Here is a 16,311-nt window from a genome sequence, read left to right as displayed (position 1 = left end):
TCACTGCTGAACAGAGGTTATATTGATCTCACTGTACAGTGCATGTTGGGAAATTGGAGACCACAATGCCTCAATTTTAAACTTGCACAAAAAAAAGCCAAATTTCCCTGTCCACCCTCAGCAAACCATAAATACTGGTTATAAATTCTTTGCAGAACTCCTTGGAGAGTTTTCAGGCTAAATCTTCATTTTTTTCAATAATAACTTGGGTTTTTGTTTTGTTTTGGTTTGGTTTTTTTGGTGTATTTTGGAATTACACAAACACTTCATTAAATAGCAGGATTTGTATGCTGTCGAAAACAGGATTGTGTTTTAGGTTGCTGCTTGATTTGTTGCATTTCTAAGGATATACTTTTTCCAGCTGTGAGTTATTGTTTGTAGAGTGACACAACCTGGCATTACTTTGCCACATTTGAAGGTAATAAGATATATTAAAAAAAATAACAATGTTAAATTTATAGATAGTTTTGGTCTTAGATGATGTATTTTTTTTTGAGTTAACTGGTATGGCTTGAAGTCAGCCTTTTATTTGTTGATGTATTCAAGGAAAATGACTGAAATTTCATTTAATTTCTAGGAGCTATTGGTAAGAGAGCTATTTCTTACTAGGATATTACTCTACAGACTTTCTTGACACTATATTCACTTTCCCCATTATCAGTTCCATAGGTAGCGTTAAAATTGCAATTCTGAAAGGAAAGTACTATAAATTATAAAGAGGTTCATTTAGTAGCTTTTTCATGTCAGAAGAAGAATCTAACTTCAGAAAGTTCTTAGCAGGTTGTCTTATTAGAATGCAGCTGGAAAAACTTAAAAACTTGTACTTACTTTGATAGCCAGGAGAAAGAATAACGTGTAATATTTTTAAAAAGTATGAAACAGCTTGAGTCCTGTGACTTCAGGATCTAAGTACTGATAATTCATTGTAAAACCTCTATTTGCTACTGTGTTAAACATATTACCAATTTTCAATTAGTAGTAAGTCATAAGCATCTTCTATTAATTTAACTTTTATTTCTTCTAGAGCCTGCAAAAGCTGCTTGAGGCTCTGTTAGCTGTTCAGAGTATTTACTAATTGTAGCTTCTGTCCCTAAAGAGACAGTTCTTAAAACAGCAAATATTTTTGTATTCCCATTCTTGCCTTGCCTTTATTTTTTTTAATAAGAACAAATTGCTGTGTTCTTCCCTCATTATTAATATTCTGAAAAGAAACTGGGAAGTCTGGATGGTGAAGATGTCTTCTCCACCCTGTTTCTCTTTATGCAGAAAATTCCAATCCCTGATTGCAGTCACCTTTGCTTTTGTTCCAGTATTTGTCACTATTTTTTAAATGTTGTGAAAATCTGGTAGAGGTCAATTTCAGCAGAGTTGTGACATAAATAAATGAATTCCTCTTATAACTTATATTTGTCTGTCATACAGAAGCAGGGTAAGGAGTGTGAACATACACTTAAAAAAGGTTTAATTGGTCATGTGAAAGCAGTACCTGTGTGTATTTGCTTCTCTCATGTATAACCTGCAACCTAAACCAACTCATGCAAAACTCAAGGCAAGCAAGGAAAGAATTAAAGACAAGTCAGGCATGGCAAAAGGAAGAGAAGGGTTGCATGCTAAATTTTGCCTGTTACTCTTATTATCTTCCCAAATAATTTGCTTCCCAAAGCAAATTATATTATTGTTGACATATTATTTTAGTTTTATTTATATTATGCTTAAAGTTGATTTTAAATAGTCCTTTTAAAAATAATTAGTAGAATGTGGAAAATCACACTCCCTGCTTTTAGTGAAATACCTGTGTTTCTCATGGTTTTGTTTTCAAAGTACCGTGGAAACAGACAAATTGCATTGGCATAACAGTTGTGTTGGATGGAGGTAAATGTTTCAAATCAAAGTATTTCAGTATCTTAGAGTCACAGAGGTGACTGAAACAGGAGCAACCAATTTCCTTTTGCTTTTTGTACTGACAAGTCACTTTGTATTTTCTGCTAACAATCCCACTTGATGAATTCTTTCAAAGATGTAAAATAATCTTACTTCTCTTCCCTGCCAGCTTGGTGACGTGATGGTGGACATAGCAAGTAACATTATGTTAGCTGATGAGCGTGTTCTGTGGATGGCCCAGAGAGAAGCCAAGGCTTGCACTAGAATTGTCCAGTGTCTGCAGAAAATTGCTATGTATCGCCTTGCAAATGGAGCTCAAGTTTATTCTACTGTAAGTACAAATTATTTAATTAGAAGGCATTTTGCTGGCTCTTGAGCGTCAATAGATTTTTATTTTTAATAGATGTTGGAATTACCTGGAAATGCCTCCTGTTTCTGTCAGAAGAGAAATACTCCAAAGGATTTATTCCTGTCAGATTAACAGAAACAGTTTTCTGGGTGTTTTTCTTCTATTATGGCAGAAAATACTTTAAAGTTTATTCTTTCTGTGATGGTACAGTTTTATTGTTTGACTTTTGTTGTCACAGTATTCTCCAAATATTGCTCTTGAGGCTTATGTGATAAAGGCTGCTGCCTTCACTGGGATGACATGCACCGTATTTCAGAAAGTGGCTACATCAGACCGTTCAGGACTCAGTGATTATGGGAGAAGAGATCCAGATGGAAATCTAGATAAACAATTAAGTTTTAAGTGCAACGTTTCAAATACTCTGTCAAGTCTGGCTTTAAAGGTTGGATACTCATTCTTTCCCTACTGACTTTGTAATAATGGCTTGCATATGAACTATTTGAATTTCTTAATGGATGTAATTTTAATAAGTAGGTGTGGTTTTCTTCATTAAAACATCTAAAGTTGGAAAGGTGCTTCCAGACATCGCATAAGTATGGAAATTGAAATGCTTTCTATTTCATAATAATACTTGGCTTTATTTTACTATATTGTCACTTTCATTATGTGTGAGTGTCTGCAGCTTAGAAAGCTTTCAACAATATGGTACATCATGTTAAATCAGGTATTACTGGCTCTTTAAATATCTGAAATATTCTGCTCAGGGTGATGCTGTAATTAAGTATGAAGTAGAAAATGAACTTGGAAGTTTCATTTTATTTGTCTGTGTGTCTACATACCCAGACTCATGTGCATGTGGGTGTCCATAGAGTGGAAGCACATCCTCATGTTCTGTAAAAGTATTTTTTCAGTTACAGTCCCCAACATACCAGATTGCTTTTAGCACTTAATGTGCTAAGGTGTGTGTGTGTGTGTATATTGAAATTATATTTATGCTGTTCTGTGGAATTGATTGCATACTTCCCTTTAATTTGTATGAAGTTATTTAAAGTTATTTAATTTGTATGAAGTTAACAAAAGTCTGTTGGTGTACAGTGTTTCATTTTGAATAGTACCGATGCACAATTACAGAATTTCTTTGTCTGCTTGTCTTGGTTGCTGCTTTTAGTTGCCAGAAGTCTAATCTGGAACACTCTTGAAATAGTTTACGGATAATCAGCTTTACTATGACTCTCTATGACAAGATAACTGAAAAATCTTTACAGTCTTTTTAGTTTTAAAAAAGTGTTAATTTAATGACCTAATTCAGCTAATCTATTGTGTCTTACTTAGGAATATTGTCAAATAGGTTTGTTACAACACATAATTTGCTAAATGTGTTCATCTCTGGTAGCATTCAGCTGGAGGTGCTGCTAATTTAATCTCAGTATAGAATTTAATTTCCTCTTCTAAAATCTTGATTTTTAGAACACCATTGTAGAGGCTTCTATCCAGTTGCCCGCTTCCCTTTTCACCCAAAAGCAAAAAAGAGAAGTCAGACCATCAGATGAATCTGTCTACAAGCTTCAGCTCATTGCATTCCGTAATGGGAAGCTTTTTCCAGCAACAGGAAACTCAACAAATCTGGCTGATGATGGCAAACGCCGAACAGTTGTAACGCCGGTGATCCTTACCAAGATAGGTTTGTTTTTTATCATTACTTTATGACTTTTAAGAAACAATTTCGCCTCCTGTTTCAACCAGGGTCCACCTAATAAAATTTTTAGCATCCTAATGTGCTGCACGTTGAGAAACTGACGTGGAGGTGCATTTTTGTTTTGTAACAGATGGCTTGAACCTCCCCAGTCACCACGTCCCGATAAACGTGACGCTGCGGCGCATTGCGCACGGAGCTGACGCCGTCGCAGCTCAGTGGGACTTTGAGCTCCTGAATGGACAAGGGGGGTGGAAATCTGATGGCTGCCGTATTCTTCTGTCTGATGAAAACATCACTACCATTCAGTGCTACTCCCTCAGCAACTATGCAGTTTTAATGGTATGGCACTTAGAGTTTTGCGTCTCCTTTCTGGAGCTTAGAAATGCTAAAAGCATAATCCCGTTGCGTTGGGTTTTTTTGACTTGCATTAAAGAAAATGAGCATTCCATTTTGCATAAAACTCAACGTGAGAAATAAAACTTCATTTCTTACTTATGTTGACATAAATGTTGGTGCAAGCTGTGGTTAAAGTGGAAATCTGTCAAGGTGGAATTAATAACTGAACATAGGAGGCACAAAAGAATTTCCAGATGAAAAGTACTATATTATAGAAAGTCATTTTAATGAACTACTTAAACTACTGGGCTTTTATGACTTTTAGTATAATAATGACAGTTTAAAATAAAGGTAAGTCTTCTCTTAGAATTAAATTTGTTGCTTTGTCTGTTGACAGGAGTTTTCCTAGGTATTATTTTTCTGGCTGTGATCCGTAACCAAAGACAGCTATTTCACTGCAGATTAGCTGTTCATTCACTAGTGTCTAGGTCTGTTACCAGCAGACATTGTGATTGAAAAGGGAAAAAAAAAATCACTTAGTTTTAGTATCCCAAATAGTTTTGAAATATTGCTTAAAAATAGTATCTGAACTCTAGTCTTAGCATATAGGCATCAATAATATGGCTACCCAGTTCTAAAATATAGTGATAGTTGAAGAAGGGAATGAGAAACTTTCTTTTAGTGCACTTCTGTTATGAAGCAAGATTTCTTCTTTGTCTGTTCCCAGGGCTCTTCATTTCAGAATTTGGCCAGGGACTCTTCCCTTTTTACAGATGGTGACTGTTTCCCTGTTCATCAGTCATCACCACTTGCTAAATGATAAAATCTGATAAGTAAAAATGGTAGGTTGGTAGGAAGCTGAGTGATATAATAAGAGCTCTAGGAAATATTGCTAACTGAAGTGTAAACTTGTTATGGGTTTTATTGTAGTTAATGTGCTCTGTGTGCAATTAAATCCATATTTTTATGTAATTGTACAAGGAAGAAAGAGGTTTCCTTTGTGAAGATCAGTGCACGAGAAGTTGATGCTTTTGCTTTACAACTCATTTTTTAAAAAATCTCCCTCTTAGAATTAAATAATAGAATACTTAAATGCTAAATGTAAATAAAATTAGGATTTATGTTCCAAGCTTTTTAAAAGAGGTCAGAGAGAGTAACTTTTCACTTTACCTGTGAGGGAACAGTTTTAAATTCTTGAAACTGTTATAATCCTGTAGCTGCCTTGATATTTTTAAATATATAATCCTTTGCTAAAACACACTTGTGCTTTAATATGGAATTAAACTTCATTTGTTTGTGTAGTATGCATGTAAAGAGAGATTGGGCTTTAAATTGGTCACATTTCTGCCATCTGGAGGAAGAAAAATAAAGAGCATATTCAGTCTGCTGTAGTGACTATTTCCAAATTGATACATGAAAAGATAATATAAATATTGTGAATTATATAATAAGCTGTTGATATTCAGATACCAAAAGAGTTAGAGGAAGAGGCAGCTTTCTGCCTGTTCTGCCAGTGGCTCTCATTTTGTGCTTGCTCAAAACTGGTATTCCTTAAATATATTTGGCTACTTCTGAAAATGTAAGGCTGTAGGGACTGGAGAGGGGATAGGTGGAGGAGGACACATGAATGCTCCTCTGATAGGTGTTCCTGGCACACAGTTAATAAAAAATAAAGCTCTGGATAGTGAAATAGCTGCTGAAAATAGGTTTTCATAATGCCTATCCATACATTAATTAAAAAAGTTAAAATGGCCTATTTCATTTGTATACTCCCATAGTGTTGTGAAAGTCTGGGTTCTGGTCCCAGGCTCACAGGAAGGTTTTTTTGGGTTTTAGAAGTCTGGCCTTTCATTCAGCTGTTAACATCAAAACCATGAGGAGTAGTGGTATGAAAGACCTGAATCCAGGATTTCATCATCTTGGTGGGGTGGTGAATGATTTAACCAGAGTTATCTCACTTTTAGTCTACTTTACTTTAGTACCTGAGTGTAGAAGAAAGCAGGTTGTAATGTATAGACCCATTTTTAATTTTTTTTGCATGTTTCAGAGCATAATGTGTATAGTTCTCTTGATAACTGAGTGCCTGGTTTTCTAATCTAGTGATTTAGGAAAGTACAGTTGTAAATTTTGTATTTATTTGGAGGTAATTTTAACCACTGTTTAATAACTGAAGGGAGAATGAGGAGGCTCGGCTGAAATCACATCATTACAGACCTGCAGCAGAAGAAAAAGCTACTGATGGTAGTTAAGAAGAGAGTTCTGCTGGTTGACTACAAATGCACTGAGCTTTCTTTTAATGTCATCTCTACCGCTATTTTACTGTCATTCTTTACAATAAAATTATTGTGTAGCATCAGGTTAGCTCAGAAATAACACTGTTAGCTCTCCTGTCTCCTTCTAGTGGGTTGGATTAAAAATGTCAGTGCAGTTGGTAAGAATGATGTTGACTTAGCTAGGCTAGCCTTGCTGAGCTTTCTCAGATCTTGGAAATTTGTAGCTCTTGCTTTTGAAGTTCACAAGAATTACATGCATAATAACTTCTCACCTGTCACCAATCTGGAAGCAGTAACTGCAATTTTTCTACAGTTCCTTTCTTGGATACTCACTGGCTGCATGTGACAATGCATTTGCTCATGCTTGTAGCAGCAATAGGTTCCAGCTGGATATCAACCAGGCCATGGGCAGTGTTGAAATCAGATGACACTGGCTGCCCGAGGCAATAATATCTCATGATCTGTCCCAAAGTACTTTCTCCAGGTGCCAAAGAAAACCAAATGCATAAAAATCAAACTGACAATCTGATTAACTTAGTTTGAAATGAGGTTGGTGAGTTAGTTAGGAATAACAAGTTTATATTCTGATGGAAGAACAATGGAAGGAGTGGGGAAGAGACTGCTGACTCTTAATTCTAAGCCTCGATTCAAGAATTTGTCTTGTCAAGAAGTCTCTTGCCCATGACATCAGATTATTTATCTTAACCTTAAAAACAGATTGTGTAGCACTGACTTTTCTCACAACAAACTGATGCTTCCTCCTAATATTCTGCTGTTCTTTGCAAATGCCAAATTTATTCTCCTTTTCCCCAGCACACTTTGGAACTTGCATGTTTTAGTGAGCTAGCTCTAGAGGTTTGAGTGACTCACTGAGAATTATAGGTGAGAGAAGCTTCTATATCCTGTCCATTCTGTAAAATTACGTTTAAGATTTTTTTGATAAGATGAACTAATGTTAATTTTGTTTTTTGTTGCCAGGACTTGACAGGAGCTGAATTATACATGCAGCCAGCTGATCTTTTGCATCCAGTAATTTATGCCACTGCTATGGTTCTGTTAATGTGCCTGTTGGTGATCATAGTCAGTTACATATACCATCACAGGTATGGATAAAAATTACTAGATTAAAAAAATTAGTTTCATGGTACTTAGCACTGCTTTTTGAATGGAACAAATTACAGTAATCTGCATTTATTGCTGCTTTTTTTTTCCTGTAAAATTTGTTGATGCAAACTAACAGTTAAGCAAGTAGCTGTTTCATCTGTTTTTGAGTATGTATCTCTTTAATTATTCACTTTTGCTTCATGATGAAAGAAGAGACCACTCAAGAATGATAGAATTTGACAAACTATTCAGTCTTTCATATTTTTGTTGATGTGAAAGCTTAAAGCCTAAAATTTTTGAATCAGGCCCCAAATAGTTGTATAAAGCTAGTTAATAAGAGGGTGTTTTAATTTCTTATAATGAAGACCAGAGATTATATTTGATTACAAAGTATGTAGTAATCAAACAATCATTAACAGTAATTATATCTCATTTATTGCAAGTGAGTCTTGCTAGTTTCTGAAAGACAATAATGCAGCTGTGTCTCATATTGTCTAATTTGTTTCTTTTAACAGTGTCATCAGGATCAGTGTAAAAAGCTGGCATATGCTAGTTAACCTGAGCTTTCACATTTTCCTGACATGTGTTATGTTTATTGGAGGTATAACTCAGACCAGGAATGCCAGCATTTGCCAAGCAGTAAGTAAAGCAAGCACTTGAAGGAATTAATGACCAGTTTCATACTCCTATGTATGTATATACACCCTTTGCCTCCTCCAGAACAGTGGTACTGTCCAGGCATTTTCATCAGGGTGTAAGATTTAGCCAAAAAGTCAGCCTTGTTTTGGTTTTTTTTTCCTTAAAGATTTCTCTTGTATCCAGCCATGAAGATAAAACTTCAAAACTGCAAAAGTATTTCAGAAGTGCAACAGAAAACTTTTTTTTGTTTTCTCAAAATGCTCTTAAATAATTTTTACCTTAGTTTTAGTTTGGGACTTACTTGCAATTAAACTGTTCTGTAGGCCTCTTTGTGACCTTTACAGACCATAAGAAAAGTGACTTTCACAGGTATTAAAATACGTGTTTCCATTGTGTTCAATATAACCTAAAGGGACAGACAGGTTTTTCAAGTGTAAGACCCATGCTTTTGCTAAAGAAACACCACACGCTTTAATGAGAATTCTTGTCTAATGATTTGGTGTTCTAAGATTTGGCCATCACCTCTTATTGAGTTGCAGTGTTTCAGTGTACCAGCAGTTGCTGCTTTGGAATGGTACCAGTGAATTTTTTTTATTGTTTTCTTTCTTCTGTCCAGTGAATCATAAGTTTCTAATCTCTTACCATAATACTCCACATTGCTTTTTGTTTGAACTTACAGTAATTATTAGGCTTGTGGTTCAAAGTGTTGCAATAAAATATGCCCTTGATCTTTCTTCTAAAAATACAAACAAAATGCTAGTCTGTGTGCACACACGTGCTCATGTATATATGAGAGGAGGAAATAGTTTAACAAACTGATCTTTGTTCTTTTCTCACTTTCTTGGAGACAGTAATCCTTCATGAGATATTCTCTGATCCAGATGGGTTGTTTAAAAGTTGTTCTTACTGATTGAAGGGTGCAAAAAACCCCCACCTGCAGTCATCTTAAGAGAAACTGATGTGTCACCTCTTCCATGCATGGGTTGTCAATTGAAGGGATAGATGAAACCTACTTCTTTCAGTCACTATCTCAATGTAGACTTGAGTAAGGAAATAGAGGGCAGCCAGACTGTGACTTTTCTCAAAAAAAACTGAATTCCCTGAATAATGCAGATGCAAAAGAATCTGCCAGACAACCATTTTCTTAACAGTAGGCTGTGAGGCTGACTGTGCATTAATATTTAGGCTGGTTAAATATCTAAAGAATGACACTTTATTTTTCTTTTGTATCACATTAAGATCAGTTTGTTAGCTGTCTGTATTCTGCCACCTGCTACGTAGTTACCACAATATCATTGGCTTCCTGTTAACTTATTTATTTCAATTTTAATAGTATCTGTAGAACGAGACATGTTAAAGTGAAGTGTTCCATAAAATGGATTCCTAAAGTGTATAATTAATATATAATCTTAAAAATGTTGGCCAGCAAAGTTCTTCCTTCCTACATTGTTTTCCTTCCATTAGAGTCAGCTGCAGCTTATGTAGCCTTCACAGACTCAACTGATACAAAGATAGGTCTGCATAGTACTTTTCTTTTTTTTTTAAACCACATTGACTTGGCGTTTAGAACAGTCATAGTAAAATGTGTTTTCTTCAACTGAGCTTTTAAAAATTTAGTCTTTATTTAAGTTGCATGTTAAATGATTTTTGGTAACTTGAACCACTGAACATTCCCTTCTTACCATTTTTTTTTCCAGGTTGGGATAATTCTCCATTATTCCACTCTTGCGACAGTCCTGTGGCTTGGAGTGACATCTCGTAATATTTACAAGCAGGTAACCAAAAAAGCAAAAAGATCTCAAGATCCTGATGAGCCACCTCCTCCACCCAGACCAATGCTGAGGTGAGCCAATTTGTTTCTGCAACTCATAACTTTTCAGGTTGTTATGCTTATATTATCACCAGAAAATGTAAGAGGTCACTATTGTGTTTGGGTTTTCTTGTTTGAATCATAGAATCATAGAATTGGCTGGGTTGGAAGGGACCTCAGAGATCATCGAGTCCAACCCTTTTACCACTGTTGCGGTTGCTAGACCATGGCACTGAGTGCCACATCCAGTCTTTTTTTAAATATCTCCAGGGACAGAGAATCCACTACTTCCCTGGGCAGCCCATTCCAGTGCCGGATCACTCTCTCCGTAAAGAAATTCTTTCTAATATCTAACCTAAATTTCCCCTGGCACAACTTAAGACCATGCCCTCTTGTCTTGTTGAAAGTCGTCTGGCAAAAGAGACCAATGTCCAGCTGGTTACAACCTCCTTTCAGGTAGTTGTAGACAGCGATGAGGTCTCCCCTGAAGGTCTCCCCTGGTTGGTTTTTGGTTTTGTTTTTGCAAGTGCCTTTCATTGAAAATTCTCCTTCCAGGTCTGTAAAGTCCCTTCCAGATTTTTCTGTTCCTCAGCATTATGTTAAGGAGGATAAGGTGAAGGACAATTACTGAGGATATTACTGTTGCAGTGCTGTGTTCCTGATTTGTAAATTATGAAATTGGTAGTGTTACTGCATCACTACTGAAGCTTTGGTTTAAAGTTCAGTTAGAAACACTTCCTCCTCAGTTATCATAAAAGAAAGTGGAGAACTGTGTTGTCACACAATTCAGAAACGCTGCAATTTAAGTGAATGAAGTTCAATATGTTTTCCAAAGATTGCTTACAAATATTTTCAAGACAAAAATGTATCAGTGATTATCAAATGAACATACTGTTTCTATGGAGTATTTCTCTTGGAATTTTTATTTCCGAAATCACTGAACTGGTAAAACATACCCTTGACATTACATACAGATAGCTCACAGAGCCTCTGGATAGTAATTAAAAACTGCTAAGCTGAAATCCTCCACGAGGTGGCAGAAGTTGATTAACTTTGATTAGTTAGAGGCTACTGCTCGAAAAATTGATTACAGAGATTGCAGAAAATGGGACATGCTTTTCTGAATATTGTCAACTGAAATTTGCAGTACTATGTACAAGCACATAGAAATCTCTAATTTCTTGATGAGAAGGTTGTTATTTTATACTGCTTAAATGCTGCCCTTCTTTCCTTTACCTTTTTCTTTTTCAAAAAGTAAATCTGTTATATTCACTGTAATGTGAAACTGTAACATTCCATTCCCGTTGCCAACTGCCATCTTCCAGGACGGTCCTGAGTAGTCTTCTTTAACATCTGTTGTGATTAAATTTCTTTTTTTCCAACCCTTATTTGCCATGGAGCTTTTGCTTTGGAAAAGGTTACAGTAAAATTAACAGCCACACAGGCTCAGCTCTGCAGCAAACATCTACATGTACTATTTCAGATCTTTTTCAGATCTTCTCAGTGTCAAACTTCTTTCAGCTTCAGGGGCTTCCTCAGCAGATAGCTGTGTGATGTTTATGCATGGAACAGCTATGGAAAAATTTCCTTTTTATTAATTCAGGTGCCTTTTAAACTTGTATTAAAAAAGAAACCACCTATAGTGGCATGGGGCAAAGTTTTGTGGTAGTTTCTTGATTGTTTGGGACAAGTCACCTACCGTTATCATGACCCCAGTTTTTTGAATGTAGAGAGACAAAAGAACTCATTCTCTGCTTCCCCACTGTTTATATTCCTTCTCTGTGTGCCCTTTTAAAATTACAAAGGGTCTTGTGGAACAGAGACGAAAAAAAAAAGAAAAAAACCCAACAAACCCACAATAAATATATGTAGGTACACATATTTCTCCTTATTTGTAAGGAGAAAATTCTGCCATATGTAAATTATTCTCCTTTGGGTTTTGGGGTTTAAATAGCTTTATACCTGTCAAGCCTCCTTCCCCTGTAGCACAGATAAGTTTTATTCTTTATTTTGGGAAATTCATTGCATGCAAGACAGTTTTGTTGATTGTCTTGTTAACAATCTTGTCCTGTTGATTATGATGACATTCATTCAGTGTGTTAATGGGACTTTGTCACAGGTCATGAAAAAGGTGGAAAAAGACTTTGAAGTGGGCCTGATGTTTTTCAGAAAACTGCTGGTAGACATTAGAGGAGCTCACAGTAGCCATGTTGTGTGCAACACTCTGCACACAATATGGAATTTCTAAACTGTGAAAACCTTTATTCCAAATATATCACATTGCTATGCCAGGCAAGAGGGTGTAAAAATAGCTGAGATCTTCAGCTGCCAGTCACAAAAAGGCAAAGGAGTTTGTCATGCAGAAATTATATTTTGCTTTGCAGACTCCAACCAGCACACAAGGAAACAGTGTCATTTTTTCTTCACATAAAAGAACTGTGCAAAGAGCCTTGCTGAAGATCTTAATAATGGGATACTTCATGTAAAGCATGAGATAAAATAAAATTACAAATATTTTTAGTATTATAATACAAATACCGGGTTGGATGTTCTACTTAGAAACACATTTCACTATTTACACTTTTTTCTGTTACCATCCTAACCCTCTTGTGTACTTGTGGCATTAGATGTATTTTCTCTTTTTGATCCAACTTAGGAAAAGGTGTCAGCTTGTAAAGTATCCTCTCCTACGATGTTAATATTGCTGTATTTCCTCTACCATGCCTTGTGTTACTCTGTTACTATTCTGTTCATACAGCTCCTTGCTGCATGACAGTTTTGGGTTTTAATTTGGGCTCTTATGCTGAAGCCTTAGACATAGCAATACACAAGTGGGCTTTATATTTCAAGGCCAGCTGTAACCCTGTTCCTTTAATACAGCAAACACAACCACAGCTGCAAACATTTCAGATTGCTTCAGTCCCCTACCAGTAACAATTTGCCTTGTGTAGAACCAGCTTTGCCTATCTGGCCATGCTGAAGCAGTGGTGTACTTTGCAAGCAGTTATTTAGTAATTTGTAGTGAAAGATAAGTACAGTAAAATGTCCCCCACAGATCTGTGTTATCTGGCCAGGTGCTGATTGCTGCATCAAGATACAGAATAAACCAATGGCAGAACTTGATCTTTGTAGGATTCAGCATGGAGAAATATATTTTTTTGTACATAGACTTCCAAGAAAGACTTAGTTTATTTTAGTCTGTTTTGTGTCTCAGGTGAGACAGCAGCATGGAAAAGTCCAGCACCACTAGGATAGGTGTTTCTTGTTGATTAAATAAATCACCCAGCTGTATGTCACAGTAGTAGTTTTCACTATGTATCCTGATCTGCATTTGGACAGGATTAGCATAAAGTGCAGGACAAAGTGCCATTACTTAGGGTGATCAACTTGCCACTAATTAATTCAATAAGAATTTATGGCAATTGGAATGAAAAGTTAGATACTCCAAAAACATATACCCTTGTCCTTATGAGGATGTACAGTTTTCATTAACACCACAGCAGGCAAGCAGGAGCCTATGTAATATTGAGATTATGGAGTCCATTAAAAACAAATAAAACAACACCAATACCACCCCCAAGCCTCCCTACACAACCCTCCCCCCCCCCACAAAAAATTAACAAGAGTTCTTACAGCTGATCTTGAGAATATAGTGTCTGTAACATTAGGCAAGTTTATCTCCAGAACAAGGGTCATACTGCTTCCTGTTTTCCTTCCAAGTTTCTGTATTCTCTTCCAGAAGTTTGCAACTTTTGACTGCTAACTTTTGCTTTCCTGTAACTGCAGATACATTTATTCAGTGCCTTCAAGGGGGTGAGCAGATGAGAGAGAGGAGATTCACAGCAAAAGGAAAAAAAATATAGTGAGGAAGACATAAAAAAAAGTAATTGATGTTGTCAAAGCACAAAACTGATTCACCCTCTTTGTGTTCTTAAACAACTTGCATATTTCCAGAATCCTGGAAAGCTCTTGTTTCCTTCACGATGACTGAATAAAATCCTTTGCCAATAAGCAGCCACTGATATACTACCTTTTCTTTTTAGGTTCTACCTTATTGGTGGAGGGATCCCTGTCATAGTTTGTGGAATAACAGCAGCAGCAAACATCCGAAATTATGGCAGCAGACCCAATGCTCCTTAGTAAGTATCACATAAGTGATATAAGTACCATAAGATTTCATGAGTTTGCTTTTTGAAGTACTCACTGCAATTAATTCTGAGTCTTCCAGAAAATGTTACTCAACCAAGATGATTTCAAAATACCATTATGAACTGATGAAGCATGTGACTAGGAGTAATTTTTATTCTTTTGTTTGTTTCTTTTCCAGTTGCTGGATGACTTGGGAACCTAGCTTAGGAGCATTTTATGGTCCAGCTAGCTTTATAATCTTCATAAACTGTATGTATTTTCTCAGCATATTCATACAACTAAAACGTCACCCTGAACGTAAATATGAACTGAAGGAACCCATTGAGGAGCAGCAGCGCTTGGCCACCAATGAACACGGGGAACTGGCCCATCAAGATTCCTTGTCAGTATCACTGGTTTCCACATCTGCCTTGGAGAACGAGCACAGTTTCCAAGCACAGCTGCTGGGAGTGGGCCTTACTTTGCTTTTGTATGTCGCTCTGTGGATCTTTGGAGCTCTGTCAGTTTCCCTCTATTATCCCGTGGACCTGATCTTCAGCTGTTTTTTCGGGGCAACGTGTTTATGTCTCAGTGCCTTTCTTATGGTGCACCACTGCGTTAACAGGGAAGATGTCAGGCATGCTTGGATAACAACTTGCTGCCCTGGGAGGAGTACCTATTCAGTGCAAGTCAATGTGCAGCCCTCCAGTTCCAGTGGGACCAACGGAGAGGCCCCTAAGTGCACCAACAGCAGCGCAGAATCTTCTTGCACAAATAAAAGTGCATCGAGCCTAAAAAATTCTTCTCAAGGTTGTAAGCTCACAAACTTACAAGCTGCAGCAGCTCAGTGCCACCCTACTTCTCTACCATTGAATGCAGGTCCTCAACTTGATAACAGTCTCACTGAACACTCGGTGGATAATGATATCAAAATGCACGTGGCTCCCTTAGAGGTCCAGTTCCGGACGAATGGACACCCCAGTCGGCACCATAAGAACAGAAGCAAGGGGCATCGTGCTAGCAGGCTGGCAGTGCTGAGGGAATATGCATATGATGTTCCCACAAGTGTGGAAGGAAGTGTGCAGAATGGTTTGCCTAAAAGTAGGCCAAGCAACAGTGAGGGGCACTCGAGGAGCCGCAGAGCTTATCTGGCGTACAGAGAACGACAGTATAACCAGTCCCAACAGGACAGCAGTGATGCTTGCAGCACACTTCCAAAAAGTAGTGGGAATACAGATAAAACAATAGCTACCAACAACAAAAAAGATATTCTGAGGAAGCCAATAGCAGTTGAACTGGAAAACCAACAGAAATCTTATGGCTTAAATTTAGCCATTCAGAACGGACCCCTTAAAAGCAGTGGGCAGGATGGACCCTTGCTGACTGCAGACAGTACTGGTAATATTAGAACTGGGCTATGGAAACATGAAACTACAGTGTAGCATTGTAATTCATTGCAGGATGAATCCCTGCACACTGTGATTACACATTCCTTAAAGCTATTAACACTTTTAAAGACTGTTTACAAACTCCAGGTACTTGATGCAGGGAGGGAACAAAGATAATCTGCCAGGCAAAAGGTTGCATGCATTATTATCTTTGCTGTTCTTACAAAGATGAACTCTTGGTATTTTGTAAAATCTTTTTCGAAGCATCAATCTTGAGAGATGCAGAACATAGCTTTGTACATTTTTTTATTTTTTACCTGTAAATCCTACAGATGTGTCCACAATACATTTCAAATTTGTATTTAAATGTATAATAAATAGTATTTTCCCCAGCAGCCCAATGTTGCCCTTCCTTGTTTTTAAAGGTTATTGCACAGTGTATGCTCTGTTTTACTACCTTGGCCTCTGAAAATTTCAGTTACTGTGAAGAATTTCAGTCACTAAAGAAAGTTACTAAAGAAAATCTTTTGCTTCTGTAGAACAATGCAAATAGCTTAATTAATTGCATAAAGCCTAGAATATGTTTGACAAGAAGCAGCTACACTTTAAAGAGATTTTAGTATGCAAGCAACTTTTTTTCTCCAAAATCATTGTCTTGTACTTGCTGTTTGATTTAGTTATATTTTTAGGGAGCATATCTTAATGAA

General features: G+C 36.8%; 1 protein-coding gene across 1 annotated transcript in view; it reads left to right on the top strand.

Moving 5' to 3' along the window:
• The window catches only part of ADGRA3 (adhesion G protein-coupled receptor A3), a 48,592-nt gene extending 32,593 nt beyond the window's left edge, over window positions 1-15,999 (top strand). The window contains exons 11-19 of the mRNA XM_030450240.1: window positions 2,051-2,212; window positions 2,469-2,672; window positions 3,698-3,911; window positions 4,057-4,265; window positions 7,514-7,638; window positions 8,155-8,278; window positions 9,976-10,121; window positions 14,132-14,227; window positions 14,416-15,999. Of these exons, the coding sequence (XP_030306100.1) occupies window positions 2,051-2,212; window positions 2,469-2,672; window positions 3,698-3,911; window positions 4,057-4,265; window positions 7,514-7,638; window positions 8,155-8,278; window positions 9,976-10,121; window positions 14,132-14,227; window positions 14,416-15,658 (2,523 nt within the window). The 3' untranslated portion in view covers window positions 15,659-15,999. The remainder of the gene's footprint in view (window positions 1-2,050; window positions 2,213-2,468; window positions 2,673-3,697; window positions 3,912-4,056; window positions 4,266-7,513; window positions 7,639-8,154; window positions 8,279-9,975; window positions 10,122-14,131; window positions 14,228-14,415) is intronic.
• Window positions 16,000-16,311: the final 312 nt, after the last annotated feature.

This window comes from Calypte anna, chromosome 4A (genome assembly GCF_003957555.1).
Source record: "Calypte anna isolate BGI_N300 chromosome 4A, bCalAnn1_v1.p, whole genome shotgun sequence".
In the NCBI taxonomy this organism is placed as follows: Eukaryota; Metazoa; Chordata; class Aves; order Apodiformes; family Trochilidae; genus Calypte; species Calypte anna.
This window is presented reverse-complemented; position numbering and strand designations above follow the sequence as displayed.